The sequence below is a fragment of the Pteropus medius genome, unplaced genomic scaffold, assembly GCF_902729225.1.
Source record: "Pteropus medius unplaced genomic scaffold, Ma_sr-lr_union100, whole genome shotgun sequence".
In the NCBI taxonomy this organism is placed as follows: domain Eukaryota; kingdom Metazoa; phylum Chordata; class Mammalia; order Chiroptera; family Pteropodidae; genus Pteropus; species Pteropus medius.
The window spans coordinates 10,304,416-10,321,577 of record NW_024346062.1 but is presented as its reverse complement, the minus strand read 5'-3'; the positions used below and the strand labels follow the sequence as shown (position 1 = coordinate 10,321,577).

Here is a 17,162-nt window from a genome sequence, read left to right as displayed (position 1 = left end):
AGAAATAACAAAATAAATAACAGAATGATTTATTATATCCTAAAAGCTTCAAATAGAAAGAATGTAATATAGTGACAGTAGTAAAACATTGAATGTGCTAGAACAATTTTCCAAACTATAAGTATATCTTTTAGGATTCTTTTTGGTTAAATGCAAGTCTTGTTTATTTAAACAACTGATTCTTATTTTTTCAGAAATGTTATATTTCAACTGGAGAAATTTTAAATATTATGAAAAATTCAGCCATTGTTCACTAACCCTCAATAATTTAAAACAAATTTAGTAATGAAGGTCTTATTGTGTACTACACTTTTTAATTTGTTCCTTGACCAAGGTTATTTGAATGCTAAGTATCATTTGACCTTAATGAGCTGACGTTTTATCAAATTCACCACTTTTACCACTAGGTGGCGAAAAACCCCAAGTAGTATCTGTTATCAAAGCTAGTACAAGAACCGAAGTACTTGAACTAGAATTTCCACCAGGTGTCAAACAAGGGGAAAAAAAGAGACTGTTTTCCCCACCAAAACACACAAATTCAGTTTTAATCATCTAAATTATTTCAGAGATAAATAGCCGGCCCACAAACTGTCCAAATAGTTTGCATATTTATACCCTCATGTAATGTTGAAGATATTGCCTCGTCAACTAAATTGAAACAAAATTTCGTTTCTTCCAAATAAATAAGAAAACAGCAAGCCCAATGAGTTTAGTTTATTGTGACTCATAGTGTCAACCTATCCAAATATACTGCGCAAGAGTCTAAAATATTTTAGACACGGACAGCCAAAAATCTTCCAAAATGTGTTTGGTTATGTATAGACAGCTCGAGTCATAGTTTTCCTTTCTATATTTCTTTTATAAGCAATTCTGTTGATTACAAAAATCTAGACAAGTTTTATGCTGTTATGGTTTGAATCGCTGTGATTTTATGAAAGCTTTCCCATTTGTTACATAGCAGAGATAAATGTACCTGTCTTTAAGATGTATTATGAGAATTATTGTGTTAACAGTCCAAGGCTGAAAATTAAAATTATAGCTTTACAGAATTAAGCCCTACTTATATACCAAATCATGCCTTTTAAATCCCTCTTAATGTGTTTCACTAATTTCTAACAAAGATTTTCCGATCTTGTAAACATTGTTAGCTCAAACACTATGTCACGCTACCTTTTATAAGGTGGTACTTTTTTAGGCCGAACTCTATTGTTAATCCTCTGGACATAAGAGTTGTAACCAGGTCATACTCTACAAATCCAGCTGTAGGCGGTGTCTTAAAAAAGGACTTTTCTTCCTTCGAGGAAGTGGTCAAGCCTTTCTTCCCCCTGGTGTCATCATGCAAACAACTTGGTTGTTTTTCATCGCTATTTAATTAAGAGACGGAAGAGAATGCAGTTGAGAAAGCAAACCCTACTTAATAAATTATACGTGCTTCTCTTTCATGTTCTTTATAGTACTCTCCTTTAAGATTTTTTTGGCCTCAACTGAGTTCATTTCCATCCTGCCTGCAAAGCACGGGTTTTAAAAAAAAGAAGAAAAAAAGGAAAAAAAGCCAAAAATGCTCTTGTCTAAGAACATTATTTCTTGTCTGGTTTTATTACTTTTTTTTTTTTGAAATTCGTTAGCTTATGCTAAGCAACCACGCTTGCCCAACCGGTTTCTCCCCTTCCCCCACCATCTCTGTTCACATATCACTTTTTCCTCCTTCCAGTCAGGCAGTGGTCAAAACGCTGCAATGCCTGTAACGCACGCTTCAGGCTGGTCACTCAGCAGTTTATCCTTACTTGGCTTTGCAAACAACTCGCCACCGAACCCTTGTCCCCCAGTGCCCTCTTCTGCCATTATCTTTAAATAGAGTGTGCTCGGTAAGGGACTCTAGACAGCACATAGAGGGTTTACGGTAGCCTGCCTACCAATAAGAGCCCACAATGAAGAGAAGTCAGGTTTAGCCTCCCAGCAGCCCGTGTCCTCTTCCCCAAGCTGTACACCTACTGTACCCGCGAGCGAGCGAAGGAGGGAGCGAGCCCAGTGCGGGAGGGGCGCGCAGGGAGGGCGGGCAGCAGCCGCGGCGTGCGCATGCGCACTGGCGTTGTTTTTCCACAAAGCTGCTTTTAAAGTGAGCTGGCAGTCTCCAGCCGCCCGTCTTTGTAAGGAGACCACTGAGAGTAGCTGGAGAGCGGAGCAGCAGCCTCTCTGCTGCCCTGACTTTTTAAGAAATCTCAATGAACTATTTGTAAAGAATCACTGATCTTGCCTGCAAGTTTTTGCACGGCAAAGACATTGATCAGTGTTAAGTGAAGGTCACATTTTATATGTGATCTTGACTTTTTTGTCTTACATTATTTTTTTATAGATTTTGTTATAAACATGGTGCTGGGAAAGGTGAAGAGTTTGACAATAAGCTTTGACTGTCTTAATGACAGCAATGTCCCTGTGTATTCTAGTGGGGATACAGTCTCAGGAAGGGTGAATTTAGAAGTTACTGGGGAAATCAGAGTAAAATCTCTTAAAATTCATGCAAGAGGACATGCGAAAGTACGCTGGACCGAATCTAGAAATGCCGGCTCCAATACTGCCTACACACAGAATTACACTGAAGAAGTAGAATATTTCAACCATAAAGACATCTTAATTGGACACGAAAGAGGTAAGTTTTTATATTACTCAGAAATCATTAAACCTGTTTTCTTTGGGAAAGTACCTTTTCAGTTTTTCTGAATTAATGTAATTCTACTAGCATAACGCATAGCAGTTTGGTAAAGATTAGCAAAGTTGTAAGATTTGGATTCTCCTTGACAGTCATCGTGTGTTAAGTCGTAATGCATGCAGGCATCTGCAAAGTGACTGCAAACTGCACTTATTCAACTACCTCTATAGCCAGCTTGGTCTGTGCCATACGCACTTGGAATCCATATGCACCTTACTTATAAATTCTGCTTAAATCCAACTGTGTTTTCAACTGAATTGCTAATGCAGTCCAATGAAATTTTTTTCCTTATACTCTGCAACCTTAGATCTTAAAAATTAAGCTTCAGTGAAGAAATAAGATAACATTTTTAAGTGGGTTAATAGGTGTATTTCGTTTTTAATATTGACATGCAAAAGACTAAAGAATCGATCATTGTTCTTTGATAAAGGGTTTCTGTGGCTTATTTTGACATATGGTATCATCGCCCCACGTGTTTTCCCTATTCTTTCCAGTTCCTTTAGAAATTTATATCAAGCATTCTCTATTCTAAAGGATAGTATCTATCATTATGATAGGTTTCAAATCAATTTTAGAAGCCATTTAGGGTCAGTAATTTTTTTCCTCCCCAAGCATCATGCCTAACTTTGGAACGTGCATTCAATGAAACCCATGCCAGTCAAATGGAATTGAAAAGTATTCGGCACACTGGATTTGATTTTTGGTTAGAAAAGGGAGATAAAGGGTTGTCAAAGGGAAAACGGTCCTGAGATTTCCAATCGATTGTTTAAAATGTTACATTGTCTTAATATAGGAGACTCTAAGCTTGTTTTTCTAAGTTTCCACCCTTTGTTAGAAGCGGTTCAATCCTGTTTCGGACCAGTTCTGGGGGGTGGTGAGGAGGGGCGCTTATTCAGCTCTCAGCAGATTGGTTACACGCGTCAGGTGGTGGCGATGACTTAATTCCTAGCCCAAGAAGAATATAATGTTAAAACTGGTTATGTAATTTTGTACTTCTCCTTTTAAATGCAATATTTAGTTCAAATGTTTACTCCTTTTCAAAGACTAGAGCACATTTTTACCTTTTTAGTATCAAAAAACATGCCTGAGGAAATGCTAATTGAACTAAGGCAAGTGTAGAAATTAAGGATGCTTTCAGTTATACCATTAATGTACAATTTTTTAAATATTAAGATGAAGTCAATTCTTTAGTTAGGTTTAGTTAGGTTTTCAGTTACACGTGGGTAATTTGCATCTTAAAATAATGTCTAGTTAATCTAAAATATCTAATGATAGTCTTGGTATATGTTGAAAAGCAGACATGAGTTTGTGTTTGAACCTTTCTGGAAATTGCAGCTTTTAAATGGGTGAGAAGAAACAAAGGTTTTTAAGGAGTTGAGGCTTGCAGTGGGGTAAAGAATAACGATATACAGGGACAAAAACAATTAGTTTGCTCCAAGATTTCATTGTAAAGAAAACTATGTTCCCCATACCACCAACGAAATGGCCCTCAACCCCTGCAAAGCGTGGACAAGGTCTTAAGCTGGAATAGTTTCAATGACTTAAAACTGGGACCTCTCAAACTAGCCTGGTAACTGAGACCCCGCCCCGGGCGACCGGCGATAGGCGGAGCCGGGTTTGTTAGCCTGTTGCTAAGGCGATGCCAGGCTCTGATTGGATTGGGCGCGGGCGGGTGGGGAGAGTGGGTCGGGCAGGCTGGGGCGAGGCTTGGAACCGGCGTGCGCCGGTAAAGGTCCCTCCAGAGCGGTCGCCCCCGCCCCTACTTGCGTCCCTCCCCGAGCTTCTGGAGGTGGCCAGAGCCCATGTCACCTTTTATCCTCCCCGCACATCTCCCTGTTCTGAGCCCCAGAAAGAAATGACTTTAGGTGTGAGCAGAGTAGATGGTGAGACAGTCCTGCTGGCCTTACAGGTGCCGAAAGACCCTGGGCGCAACTTTAGCTGACAATCCTATTCAAAGGGAACTTGGGTTGGCAGGGTTTGCAGGACCCCATTTTCCTATTTTGGGGGTGGGAGGTTCAGGAGGCTTCTGTGAACGCTTGTTTTCCTCTTAGCTGAAACAAAGATTTTCCGACCAATACATTCACCAGACCGGCTACCTTATTTTGACTTAAGGGGAGAGATAGGAAAGGCTGGCCAAGAGGGGAAGAAAAAGTGACAGTAACATCGAAAGCTGGGTGGGAACCTCGGCGAGTATTCCCTACCCCTCCACCCCCACCTCGTTTCCCGGGGTTTTTCTCCCCTCCCCCAATCGTCCACCGCCCTAGTTTCCCTCACCGCAACTGTAAAGGTGTCAGGGTGGCCAGAGCCAGATCGAACCGGTCACCAGCTGGGGCGTGTAAAGCGGAAGCGCCGCGGCATGGTCGCCCCGCCCCCGTGCAGCAGGTTAGGCTGCGCGGGCGCGAGCGCCGGCGACGTATGCCGTATGTATAGCGGGGCGCGCAGGCGGCGGCGGCGGCGGCGGCGCGCGGGCGGGCCGGCTAGGATCTGCTCGCACCGGTTTAGGCCGGTCCTCTCCTGCTCCGGTCTAGTTCTTGATTGACAGCCCGGCACTTGTTTACCACGGCGCGGCCGCCACCGCTCGCTTCAATAGGACTGCTGAGCTGGCACAAAAAGGGAGCGAGATGGGAAGAAAGGGAGAGGAAGGCAAACTTTGGGTGCTTTTGAGGGCAGCAAATTTAAATGGCCACCACCTCACCAGCCAGTTTTTGGTGCTGAGATTCGTTCAGAGGATTTGCAAAGGGGACAAGGAAAATAGTGCTGAGATAAAAGCGAATAATTGTGGTATTTGAATAAAAGTATCTTTATCGGGCGTTTTTTTCTCCTTTGATGAAAGGGAAACATCACGTTTTTGAGTCTATTCAGTACTTGGTGAAGGGAAGTTAAATGGTAATATTAGTTTCTTCTGCTCTCCTGGTTAATGATAAAGGTTTCTATATCGAGAAAGCTACATATATAAGACATTTATGTAATCATATAGTTAGACGTTTAAAAAAAATCATTTAAAAAATCTAGAATCCCTTCCCAAGTTTTTGTTATGTATTTTGGAAATATATAAAAATAATCTATTTGACCAAAAGAAATAGGTTGTAAAATGAAAGGTCATCCCTTTCTTCAAGCAATTAGGAACAACCTGGTTAGGCTACATTTTTCAAGGATGTGGGACATCGTTGCTTGGTAAGCAGGCACCTTTTAAATCTGAGACTTTTATATATATGCAAATTTTTATCTGTTGCTAGGACAGAGTATTGTCATCGTTTTAGATTCAATAAAGAATTGATATTTTTAGCTATGAAACTGACATTAAAATCACTGTTACTTTTTTTAACTCCCAACATCTATTTGAAAGTTTTCTAATCGTTTTTAATTGTAACATTCACATCTTCTGTATGAACACTGACATTTTTAAAGGTTTACATGAATAGTTTTTATATGTAGTCTTAATACAGTAAATTTCAGTAAACCCTTGGAGGCAAAAATAACACCTAAGTGTAAGATTGGAAATCTGAATCTTTAGTTGAGCATATTACTGTATTAGATACAGATGCCTTACTGTTCTGGGCCATTTTCCATTAAAAACCACCTATGGGAATATAAGTATTAATTATCTCCATTTTACAGATGAGGCAAGTGAAGACTAGGAATTTTTATTTTACCCAGAAGACATGATGAAGTTGGAATTAGAACTCAGATCTCTCTGACTCCAAAGCTTGTGGCCTTAATTATTATGAGCATCTTTAAAGTTATACTACCATAAAGAGTGTGTAAAGGTTTAAAAACAAGTTTGTTTTCTGTTTGTTTTAGATGATGATAATTCTGAGGAAGGTTTCAACACTATTCATTCAGGAAGGCATGAATATGCATTCAGCTTCGAGCTTCCACAGACGTAAGTATTACAAATAACAGGAGGCATTTTTCATAAACATCCATTCTTTAAAATTACTCTAAGTTTAAATATTTCTAGTTTAAAAAAACCATTTTCATTGCTAGAGAAAAACAATATGCTAAAAAAAAGCCATTTTTTAATGTGGCAAAATTATAGAAAGCAAAGCCTAATTCTTAGTACTCTGTCTCAAGATTTATGAGGTTTTAGAAACTTGAATAGTATTTCATTTAACGTGTTAAGCACTGTATGCTAGTTTATCATTAGCCTTAACAGAAAAGGTACATCATATTAAGTCTTCCTTTTCATAGTTTATAAAAATTCAGTGTTCTTTTTTGCTAATGTTAACCAACACCAGTAAACTAAGCACGTAAACATAATTAGGAATATCATAACTTTAAAAGATGTTCTTATGATATGAGTTCAGTAGCTTCTGTGCTAACAACTTTGGAGAAGGTCACCACACAAGAGTTACTGTGACCTAGACTTAAAAGGAAACATCCATCAGAGATAGCTTAATATAAGGTTCGGAATTTACATGAAAGGCAGAAGTCGTATATTCTTAATGTAAAAAGATTGTTAGAAGAGATTATAAAAATATTTTTTTAATAACGCCTTTACCAGATGTTAAGACATGCAAAGGGGCACTTGTACTTATTCTGGAGGATAAAGTTTATAAGATAAGAATTTATCAAGTGCTAAATGTACATAATTCCATATTTTTGTTAATTTTAGTACTTGAGTTGTTATGTGTGGCTAGAGTTTATGTAAGTGGCATTTTTCAGAGTATTGTATTTACCATATTATTTAGGAACATCGTTTTGAATATAATGCCCTGATCTACTTTCTGTGAGAAATATTTTAAGTCTGAATACAATAAGGCTAATACTGGGCCTGAATATTTTCAAAGGATGGAAGTAATTTAATATATTTATTTAAAATTCTATCTGTAAACCAAAGTTGTTTAAAATAGACTGTAGAATAGACTAGCATAAATATGAATTTTAGTTCTCTGTGCTATACATGTTAATGTAGAATCTAAAATGCAAAAAAAAAAAAAAAAACTGTAAAAACACCACTGCTTCTCATACTAAGGTAGCATTCCACCTTGTCAATAACTGAACATTGGACATTCTTCTGATGAAATTATGAAAAAGAGACTAAGCTCACTAAAATAAAACCTTTAATAAGTAATAAAATCTGGGAAAGTTGAAAAACAGTTCTATTGATTCCGGTCAACAGAAATGTTTCCTCTCCTTTTAAGCCTATAGAGTAAAGTGAAAAAACATGGCCAAAAAAAGTTAGAACATGAGTAAACTGGGAAATGTAAAAGCAGTTTTTTAGAGTGTTGGTGGACTTTATGAAAAGTAAAATTTTTGAAATGGTAGTGACTATTCTAGGCCTTTTCTAGGTCTTCTTAATTAGTTGCTATAAAAAGATGATAATTCCTAGCAAATGAATACCGGAGACTGTAGGGAATTTGGCCTGAGTGTTTAACCAGTGTCTAGAATTTTTCAGTAGAAATATTGTTAAATCATTCTTAATTTTTTAAAATTCTTGACCTTTTCAAGAATTATTCATTTCCAATTTTTCATAATTTTGCCACCAACAAAATAGCTTCTTTGTTTAAACGGATTGTATTTTTGGCTTTTTTAAGCAAAATTTTTATAATATTTAACTATTATCTATTATTTGGAAACAGGTTTTTTTCCCCCAGTGACTTATCCCTTTGGAAATTTTTTAAATTACATGTGTGATACCTCGTTGATACATAAACAGTGCAACATATTAATACTTCTATGCTGACCTACTGTATAATTATTAGGAAGAGGTATAAGATTAATATATTGACCTTTATATTCTGCACAGACCACTTGCTACCTCATTCGAAGGCCGACATGGCAGTGTGCGCTATTGGGTGAAAGCCGAATTGCACAGGCCTTGGCTTCTACCAGTAAAATTAAAGAAGGAATTTACAGTCTTTGAGCATATAGATATCAACACTCCTTCATTACTGGTAAGAATTGACTGAATTCTTAAATCTTTGTTTTTGGCATATTAATACTAAAGAATAATCACCTAAACTATAATTTTTAAATAGTGGTTTTATTTTTAAATTCCACAAATTAATTTTTTTTAAAACTGTCAAGGGCACACAAAATAATGAATATGCTAATATTTTCTGAAGTAATAACTTTAATAAATTTTAAAAGTAAGACTAGAATGTGGTATCTTACTCAAAAGCTAACAGCAGTTAACAAAAAATAAATCTGTTCCTTCGATAATTTTAGCGTAAGAGGAACAGTAGTAGTAAATATTATAAGACAACATCACTTAACTTGAAGATATCATAATCTAAAATTTGTACTGTTTTGTATTATTCCAATATAGGGATAGTTGTCAACTGATGGGGAGATTACCACTTTCATGAAAGAACTTAATTGCCTTTTAAAAGAAATCGTTTTTAATTGTAGTTTTCCATGAGATTTAAATGACTTCAAAACCTTTAATTGGTTTAAATAATTGATGACATCTTTAGGCAAATAAGAATTTTTTAAATGAGCAGTTTTCCTTTCTTTACATATCAATTTTGCAATCTCAAAGGTGTTAACATTTGGGATTATAACCATATTGCTTTCCAACCTGCTTTTTAACTTAAGGCAGTTTAAAGGAGCATGTAAAGGGTTTTTTTGGTTGGTTGGTTGGTTTTTTAATTACTGTATATATAAATATTGTGGACTAAAACTATGTTTATAGAATATGTTATTAAGCTCTGTATCCTTTTTTCTTTAATTGAATGGAAACTAATATAAAACCAAAAATAATATAATTCGGAGCCCTTGGTTATTAAAAAAAAAAAAAAAAAGTATATTTGGCTACCCCTCCAAAAAAAAACACTGCTTTTAATTTTAAATTTCCCAAGAATTTAGGATTGTATTTTAAAACATTCTGTTTCTTTCTCAATTTATACATTGATCTTTTTCTTTGAATTTATTTCTTACAGTCACCCCAAGCAGGCACAAAAGAAAAGACTCTCTGTTGCTGGTTCTGTACCTCAGGCCCAATATCCTTAAGTGCCAAAATTGAGAGGAAGGGCTATACCCCAGGTATGTATAAGGTGGATCCCCACCAAAAACAATCTTTCTTCACTTAGCTTTTCGGTTTAAATTTACAGTATTTCTCCTAAATGAAAACATAAAACAGCATTCTTTAGTAAAATAAATTGTATTTACCCAGTTTGCTTCCATAAATTAGAATATAGGTAGTCTCCTTTTTTAAATAGCTACTGTAAATGAGTAGTTCGCTTTTATAACTCTTAAGTTGCTTGCCACTCTTAAGGACAGCTTTTCATCCGTGTAGTCCATTGAACTTTCAAACTTTAGCCTAAGAATCTACATCGGTTTGGGGGCTTTTGCTCGTTTTGTTTTGTTTTGTTTTGTTTTGTTTTGTTTAACAGTAGACAATTTTTCTTTCTCTAGGTGAATCAATTCAGATATTTGCTGAGATTGAGAACTGCTCTTCCCGAATGGTAGTGCCAAAGGCAGCCATTTACCAAACACAGGCCTTCTATGCCAAAGGGAAAATGAAGGAAGTTAAACAGCTTGTGGCTAACTTGCGAGGGGAATCATTATCATCTGGAAAGACAGAGACATGGAATGGCAAATTGCTGAAAATTCCACCTGTTTCTCCATCAATCCTTGACTGTAGTATAATCCGTGTGGAATATTCACTAATGGTATGTATAAATTTAAGGGTGTTTTCTTTTTAAGTCTTAAAAGTCATCAAGGTATTTTGTTTTACAGGATTTGATTTTTATATTTCATATATGATACATACTTTAGTTTGAATTATAATCACTAATTTTACCTTATGTAAATGTGCTATACTGTAATATACATAATAGAGAAACTTTTCTTGTATATCGTATGTGTGTGTATGTAAAAAAATTAAGTAATTGATGACCTCAAATAATGTTAGAATTGGGTCGTTTTTAAAAAGGAAAATAGTACCTGGCATTCTAAACCTAATATCTCCTTTTACTGTTTTTAGGTATATGTGGATATTCCTGGAGCTGTGGATTTATTTCTTAATTTGCCTCTTGTCATCGGTACCATTCCTCTACATCCATTTGGTAGCAGAACCTCAAGTGTAAGCAGTCAGTGTAGCATGAATATGAACTGGCTTGGTTTATCCCTACCTGAAAGACCTGAAGGTAATTTGATAATGTATATCTAAGTTTAGTCTCTTATTATTTTTAAGAACATAATTTTGTTTCTGATATTTTATGATTAAATAAACTTGGCCATACGTGAAAAGAGTAGATGTGCCCCTAATGTTAAATCTAAAATGTATATCCCCCTAGTTTTGAGTACAAAACAAATTATTATTTTGCCTTGATATTTCTTTTTAATACCTATTATTCTGTGTATTTTGACATGCATAAGAACATGTTGTTCGAATTGCGTGTATCTTTTTCCTTCAGCACCACCCAGCTATGCAGAAGTGGTAACTGAAGAACAAAGGCGGAACAATCTTGTACCCGCAAGTGCTTGTGATGACTTTGAGAGAGCACTTCAAGGACCACTGTTTGCATATATCCAGGAATTTCGGTTCTTGCCTCCACCTCTTTATTCAGAGGTAAGCAGCAACTCCTCAAGTATGAAATGAACTGGCTCTCTTGGAAAGCAGCAATTCAGACTTTTTGAAAATACAGTTAGGTTTTGAATATCATGATAATAATAGAAAAACAAGTAATTTAAAACCTCAGATTAAAAGTTAGATTAGAGTTGTAAGTATTTACTAAGTTTGACCCAGAAGTAGGACTGGTAACTTGTATTGTATTATTAGAGTTATCTACTGAAAGAAAGATAATCTCACTGCATGCTTTCAAAATGCCAGTTAAAGGAATAATTTATATTTTAAAGCATCAGTAGAACTGGCATTCTGCAAGCATTGATTAAAAAGCTAGAACTTATCTTATTTATCAGCCTTTTCCAATTTAATTTTTTGCATATTTTTACATTCTCAGCCATATGGGTAAATAACATATTTGCAATAACATCTTAAACAACATTCCTACACTGTTAGATTATTTTTTTTCATTTCATATTGATGATAACTAAGTTCTTACGTGAACAAAACATGGTCTTAGGAAAAGCTTACAGTCTGGTGAGAAAAACAAACAGAAGCAAAATATTACAGAACAATGTGAAAGGAATGCACAGTTCATTTGAGGAGCAGCTTATTGGGCCTTGGGAATCATGAGGGGGTGCTTCCTGAGAGGTAATTGTTCAGCAGGATCTGGAAAAACAAGTACTCCTCAAAAGGTAGGATAGTTCAGGCAGGAAGAACAGCATATGCAAAGGCAATTCATTGGGAAGTGGGGAATCCAGCAATTTCAATTTCAAGATACTTCAAAATATATGTATACATCATGTTTTGAGGGGGGGCTCTAAAGTTGGCCTTGATATCAATATAACACCAAATAATTTTGTAAATCACAATCTTTTTCCTTTTGGTTGCTGTAGTTTAGACAACTGTTTTACAATGAAATATTACTCCCAAATAAGATATAAAAGGGATTATTTCGCTTTTCAGCAAATTGCTCTTCTTCCCCCGCAGCACCACCAACACCATGACTGGAATAATGAATTTTCTTTTGGATGTAGGTTATATGAGATCCACTTCTATAGTATATTCAGAATCTGTTCTTGCAAATTCTTGATTAGACATAATTTTTCTATCTGTTTCTATTCATTAAATTTTCCATTAAATGCTAAAAATGTTCTCCCACTTGGTACAGATTTTGTTAATAAATTTTTACTTAGACATTTGTCTTCCTTATTATGTCAGTCATTTCTGATTGGATCTGAGGCTGCTTGACTGTCCAATGGGCATTTTAAAAGAATGGCAATCTAGGTATCTACTTTTAAGCAATTTTTCATAAAATTTTACCTCCTTTTAAAATGAACTAAAAATATATACTTAAGAGAGTTAAAAACTTTTAAAACCCTAAATTGGTTCAAGTTGTGATTTAACATTTAGCCACATAGAGGCAGGGAAAAATCTAGATTCTATTAAAGCTATTTTAATTTTGTATTTATTTATTTTTTTAGGAGTAGTCGTTAAAAGGTTAGCTTTTTTCCTTCAAAAATGTGTTTCACCTAAAGTGTCTGAGGCACTTTGGATTGTCCCACATAAATGCAAGTAAATGGGTCTTATCCAAAAGATCATACAGTAAAAGAAATGTTTTAAACCCAACAATGTGCCTTCCTGTGCCCATTCTCTTTGTACCTGAGAAACAACTAAAATATATTCACTTTTATTAAATGTATGTATATATGAAAAGTCACTCCAGAAATAGAGAAGGTAGGAAGTTTCTAGAGCATTTTGGGTTCAGCATTGCTATTTCTTGATGCACACTGTTATTCCTGGGCCTTCTCCAGGGTTTTGTACCCATTAGTTATTTACCTCACAAAACCCCAAGAACATTGTTTACACAACTGCATTCTTCCTAAAGTCTACAGAAGAGATTTTTATAAAAGGATGAAAGGGATACTTTACAAAACATTATTGCTATAAGATGTTTTTATTGTATATTTGAGTCTTAGGTACTACTGAGTACTAAGTAAAATGTCATTCTCTGATAAAATTTAACCATTAGCTTTTGTGAAAGAGAACTAACTATTCCAGCATACCTTTATAAACTTATAAATTTTTTTGTTAACCTAGTATGTCAGGCACTTTATAGATAATACTAATATCCTTTCCTCCCCGTACAAGCTGTGTATGTTCTTTCTGATTAGTTTTCTCAATACGCAGAATCTTAGTCATTAGCTGCATTTTTACTAGACCTTATCAAATAACTTTGTAGTTTTTTTTTTTCTCTTTTCTTTCTAGATTGATCCAAATCCTGATCAGTCAGCAGATGATAGACCAACCTGCCCCTCTCGTTGAAGGAACACTTGGTTAAATCAAGATGTGGATTCCGAACTGTATCTCTTCCCAGCTGAGGACAGAGAAGTATCTTGGAGACAGCATTTTCAGAAGAAGTGGAATTGCTTTTGCCCAGAATAATGGCGAATACATGAAACAACCAGTGATCGTGCTTTAGAAGCCTACAGCAACATGCTAGGACTGCTCCAACATGCTTGAAGATCTAAGCTTTTCTTCTTTAAAACTGGCACATACCAAGAGCAGTCTTCTTACGGTCATACGTGTCAAGACACCATGTTGTAAAGAGGGATGATTTCCTTCTTTTGATTTGAAAATTTGCACATGCTCAATGCTTACATTGTGCGGTTCAATGTCACTACAGCTTTTTTTTTTTCCATTTATGCCAGACTCTTGATACTCTTTTCAAATTTGTTTGTGGTCAGCACAAGGAACAAAAGAAAGCTTTGAAAAAAACTTTAACATGAAAAAAAACGCACTGACTTTTTTTTTAATTTAATATAGCCTGGACTTTACCTGCGTATGCACATGCTCAGAATTGTCCTACTAGGCTGACCATGTATCACCTCTTCAGCTTGGATCCTATTGTGGATTTATTTACAAACATCAAATGCCTTCAAGCCAATCCTTCTTGCTGTATGTTTTGCAGCCTACTGTAGTAGATACGCAACAGATATGTGGAAAAAAGAGATAAGAGGAGGAAGCTAATAAGAGACTTTGTCAAGATTGTATACCTTCTTGGTTTCTTTTAAGAATTTGTTGCCTTTCTACTATTACAGCAAAGCAGCGTTTTGTTACTGACTGCCTAAAATCACTTAATCTCAGGTGAATGCATCACTTGCCAAACTGTTGGAATGCTATTTGTGTTTCGTTGCACTGTTTATTTTTTTGTTTGGTTGGTTGGCTTTTTGGAGAGGGAAACTTGGAAAAGGGACATACACAAAAGTGATAACCCACCCACATTCCCTTTTTATCATTACATATAAGAAGAAACTAGAAGAGTTAAGAATGGAGTAAAGAAAGGCAGTATGGCAAGCACCAGCAAAGAGTTTAAGGGCTGTTGCTCTTAAAAATTAGTTATTTTTATTATTTTAAAAGTATGGAAGTTTTCCAATCACTAGAGAGGAAGAGAAAGTGCATTTATTTTTATACAGAGTTACTTAATTACCTCCAAAACACATATGTTGGAAATCATTTTTGCTGATGTAGAGTGTTTTAATGAGCAGGAATATATATCTACATTTATGTTCAGGTTATGATTAGAGAACTCAATTTATACATTTCCTAACCTTGAGCTTGACAGAGCTTGAAAACCCAAGTTTATTCTAAAAATGTATAACTTGAAAATTATAAATATTAGAATGTGTGCTGGAATAATAAATGTTTTATATTTTTGTGGGTTTTTTTAATGAAAGTATTTTTTCCATTATCTAAACATTTTGCTAAACATGAGAAATCACTTTGAGTATATATAGATAAGATAGAAAGTGATCACATCAGTAAATTATAGTAAGGATAATTTACAGTTGGCTCATAAATATACCAGCATTCATGATGACACTTATAATGACATTTTCCAAGGTACCAAGAGTACTGGTTGTCCTATTTTAGAAGGAATTCAGCTCTGATATTTTTTACAAAAATAAGCATCTCTGATGTTGTAACATACATGTGAACATCTATCCTGCCATTTAACCCCACAGTTAATAAAGTGATTGAAAATAATAGTAACTCTGGCTTGGTGCTTGACCTGGTTAAATACTGTCTGAAAGCTTCATACAAAACAAATAGGCTTTTCCATAAGTGGCCTTTAAGAAAACATGGAAGATAATTCATGTTTGAAAATTGCTGACAGGGTGAAGAAAGCCCAGTGTAAAAATGAATCGCGTTTTAGGTGATTCAGTTAAAGGGTTTGGGCTCCCGTAGCAAACTAATACTAGATAATAAGGAAATGGGGGTGAAATATTTTTTTATTGTTGTTAAATCATTTTGTGAATGTCCCCCTCAAAAAAAGCTAATGGAATATTTGGCATAAAGGGCATTTGGTGGTTTTGTTTTTGTTTTGTTTAGTTTTTTTGGAAGGGGGGGTTGTCTGAAAATCCCTTTTCTTTTCTCTTACATCCGACTAGGGAACAATTGTTGATACGCATAGCATTGGAATCCTTATCACCATATACTCTTATAAATAACACATGAAGCAAGAACGACCAATATTGTGGTAATTGGCACTGGGTCACAAAATGATAAAATTTTAACTATATAAAACTTTATCAAATAAAGTTTTATTTTCCCCATTAAAGTATTTCTTTATTATTTAGAGGCATTACTTTGCTCTTTTCTAAATATTGGTCAATTCCTGACTTAAGATGTGAGATTCACTATTATATTCCAGTATTCAAGATAGACTCCTGATTTTTCAATTAGGAAAAGTAAAAATCTAAAATGTTAGCAAAACAAAGTGCAATATTAAATGTTTGCTTTACAGTTATACTCTATGGCTGTTTGTAATTTCTCTTTTTTTTCCTTTTTTATTTGGTGCTGAATATGTCCTTGTAGGCTCTGTTTTAAGAAAACGATATTATTGCTCTTGTGGAAAATAAAAGTGTTTTTTTTTTCTTTTTTATAAGATCGTTTGGAGATTTACTTGAATCTTGATCATACTAGTAACTTATCATACATGCAAACACTATTAAGGCTACAATTTAACTCTTTTTAAACCACTCTAGATAAGAATTTCTAGACTAAAGAAAATTACTGAAGGCTTAAAGGAAATTTTAATAATATTGTTTTACTTAACCAGTAAGTTATGAATGCTTTTATAAAACTTATTATAAGTTAGAGATAAATACTTCAGTCATATATGAACCAAACTTAACCAGGTAGTTTCACTTAAATACCAGTTCCCTCTGAGATATGTCTAAGATTCTAGTATTTCAAGAGCACATAAATTTAAAAGCTATCTCAATTATACTAATACTATTAGAAAATAGTATTCTGACTATATTAAAGAATCTGAATTTTATAGTGATTTGTAATGGAAGTACTTCTGTAGTCACATTTAGAATTTATCTTATTTCAGTGCTTATACATCTACATGGATGAGCTATCAAGTTGCATATATGTGCCTTACTGTACGATTCTCCCATATTTTCAAATGTACATACACAAAAAATGTGTTATAAAGACATTTGGAAAAGTATGTTTAATCAGTTTCATAGAAGTACACTCATTCTCGTTAACTAAAAGCTGGCCATCTATACAGCGTCCTAATACAATATGGAATGGAAAGAGGAATTACGGCATCAGAAGGGGAGATCTAATTTCTGGTTGTGTGACTTCAGAAATCTTGAACAAGATGTGTGAATTTTGATTTCATCTACAGAATGGAAAAGTAGCTATCCAAAGTCAACACTGAAGATAACAAGGTTATGACATCTTTAGGTAAATAATGCTCTAAGTCAATTACTATAACATTGAAATTAATCACATTGCGTCTAAGACTTAGATTTAAGTACATGTCTTAAATTTAGAGTGACAGTTATCTGGCCAAACTTGGCATATTTATTAGGAATTTTGATTGTAACCAAGGAGAAACAGACTAGCTTAAATAAAAACTATTAA

At 35.0% G+C, this 17,162-nt stretch overlaps 1 protein-coding gene and 1 long non-coding RNA gene across 4 annotated transcripts in view; one reads left to right on the top strand and one right to left on the bottom strand.

The window, feature by feature from the left end:
• The window catches only part of LOC120612527 (uncharacterized), a 193,614-nt gene extending 191,536 nt beyond the window's left edge, over positions 1 to 2,078 (bottom strand). The window contains exon 1 of the long non-coding RNA XR_005655468.1: positions 1,171 to 2,078. This is a non-coding gene — a long non-coding RNA (uncharacterized LOC120612527). The remainder of the gene's footprint in view (positions 1 to 1,170) is intronic.
• Positions 2,079 to 2,139: 61 nt separating this feature from the next.
• Positions 2,140 to 16,164, top strand: ARRDC3 (arrestin domain containing 3). 3 transcript variants are annotated; one of them, XR_005655467.1, is made up of 8 exons: positions 2,140 to 2,647; positions 6,509 to 6,590; positions 8,457 to 8,604; positions 9,592 to 9,694; positions 10,067 to 10,323; positions 10,638 to 10,800; positions 11,033 to 11,225; positions 13,488 to 16,164. XR_005655467.1 is itself a non-coding variant. In XM_039875053.1 (8 exons), exons 1-8 carry the CDS (start codon positions 2,368 to 2,370, stop codon positions 13,542 to 13,544), a joined length of 1,245 nt encoding a protein of 414 aa, XP_039730987.1. In that variant the 5' UTR covers positions 2,142 to 2,367; the 3' UTR covers positions 13,545 to 16,164. The 3 variants fall into 3 exon arrangements, 2 of the variants coding, with proteins under 2 accessions (XP_039730987.1, XP_039730988.1); XM_039875053.1 differs by having other exon boundaries at positions 2,142 to 2,647; positions 11,071 to 11,225; XM_039875054.1 differs by lacking the exon at positions 8,457 to 8,604 and having other exon boundaries at positions 2,144 to 2,647; positions 11,071 to 11,225.
• Positions 16,165 to 17,162: the final 998 nt, after the last annotated feature.

Excerpts from the sequence above, each read along its gene's own strand:
- ARRDC3 (XM_039875053.1), top strand. The coding sequence starts at position 2,368 with ATGGTGCTGGGAAAGGTGAAGAGTTTGACAATAAGCTTTGACTGTCTT. Across the intron at positions 9,695-10,066 it reads GAGGAAGGGCTATACCCCAG|GTGAATCAATTCAGATATTT; the intron begins GTATGTATAAGG and ends TTCTTTCTCTAG. Across the intron at positions 10,324-10,637 it reads GTGTGGAATATTCACTAATG|GTATATGTGGATATTCCTGG; the intron begins GTATGTATAAAT and ends TACTGTTTTTAG.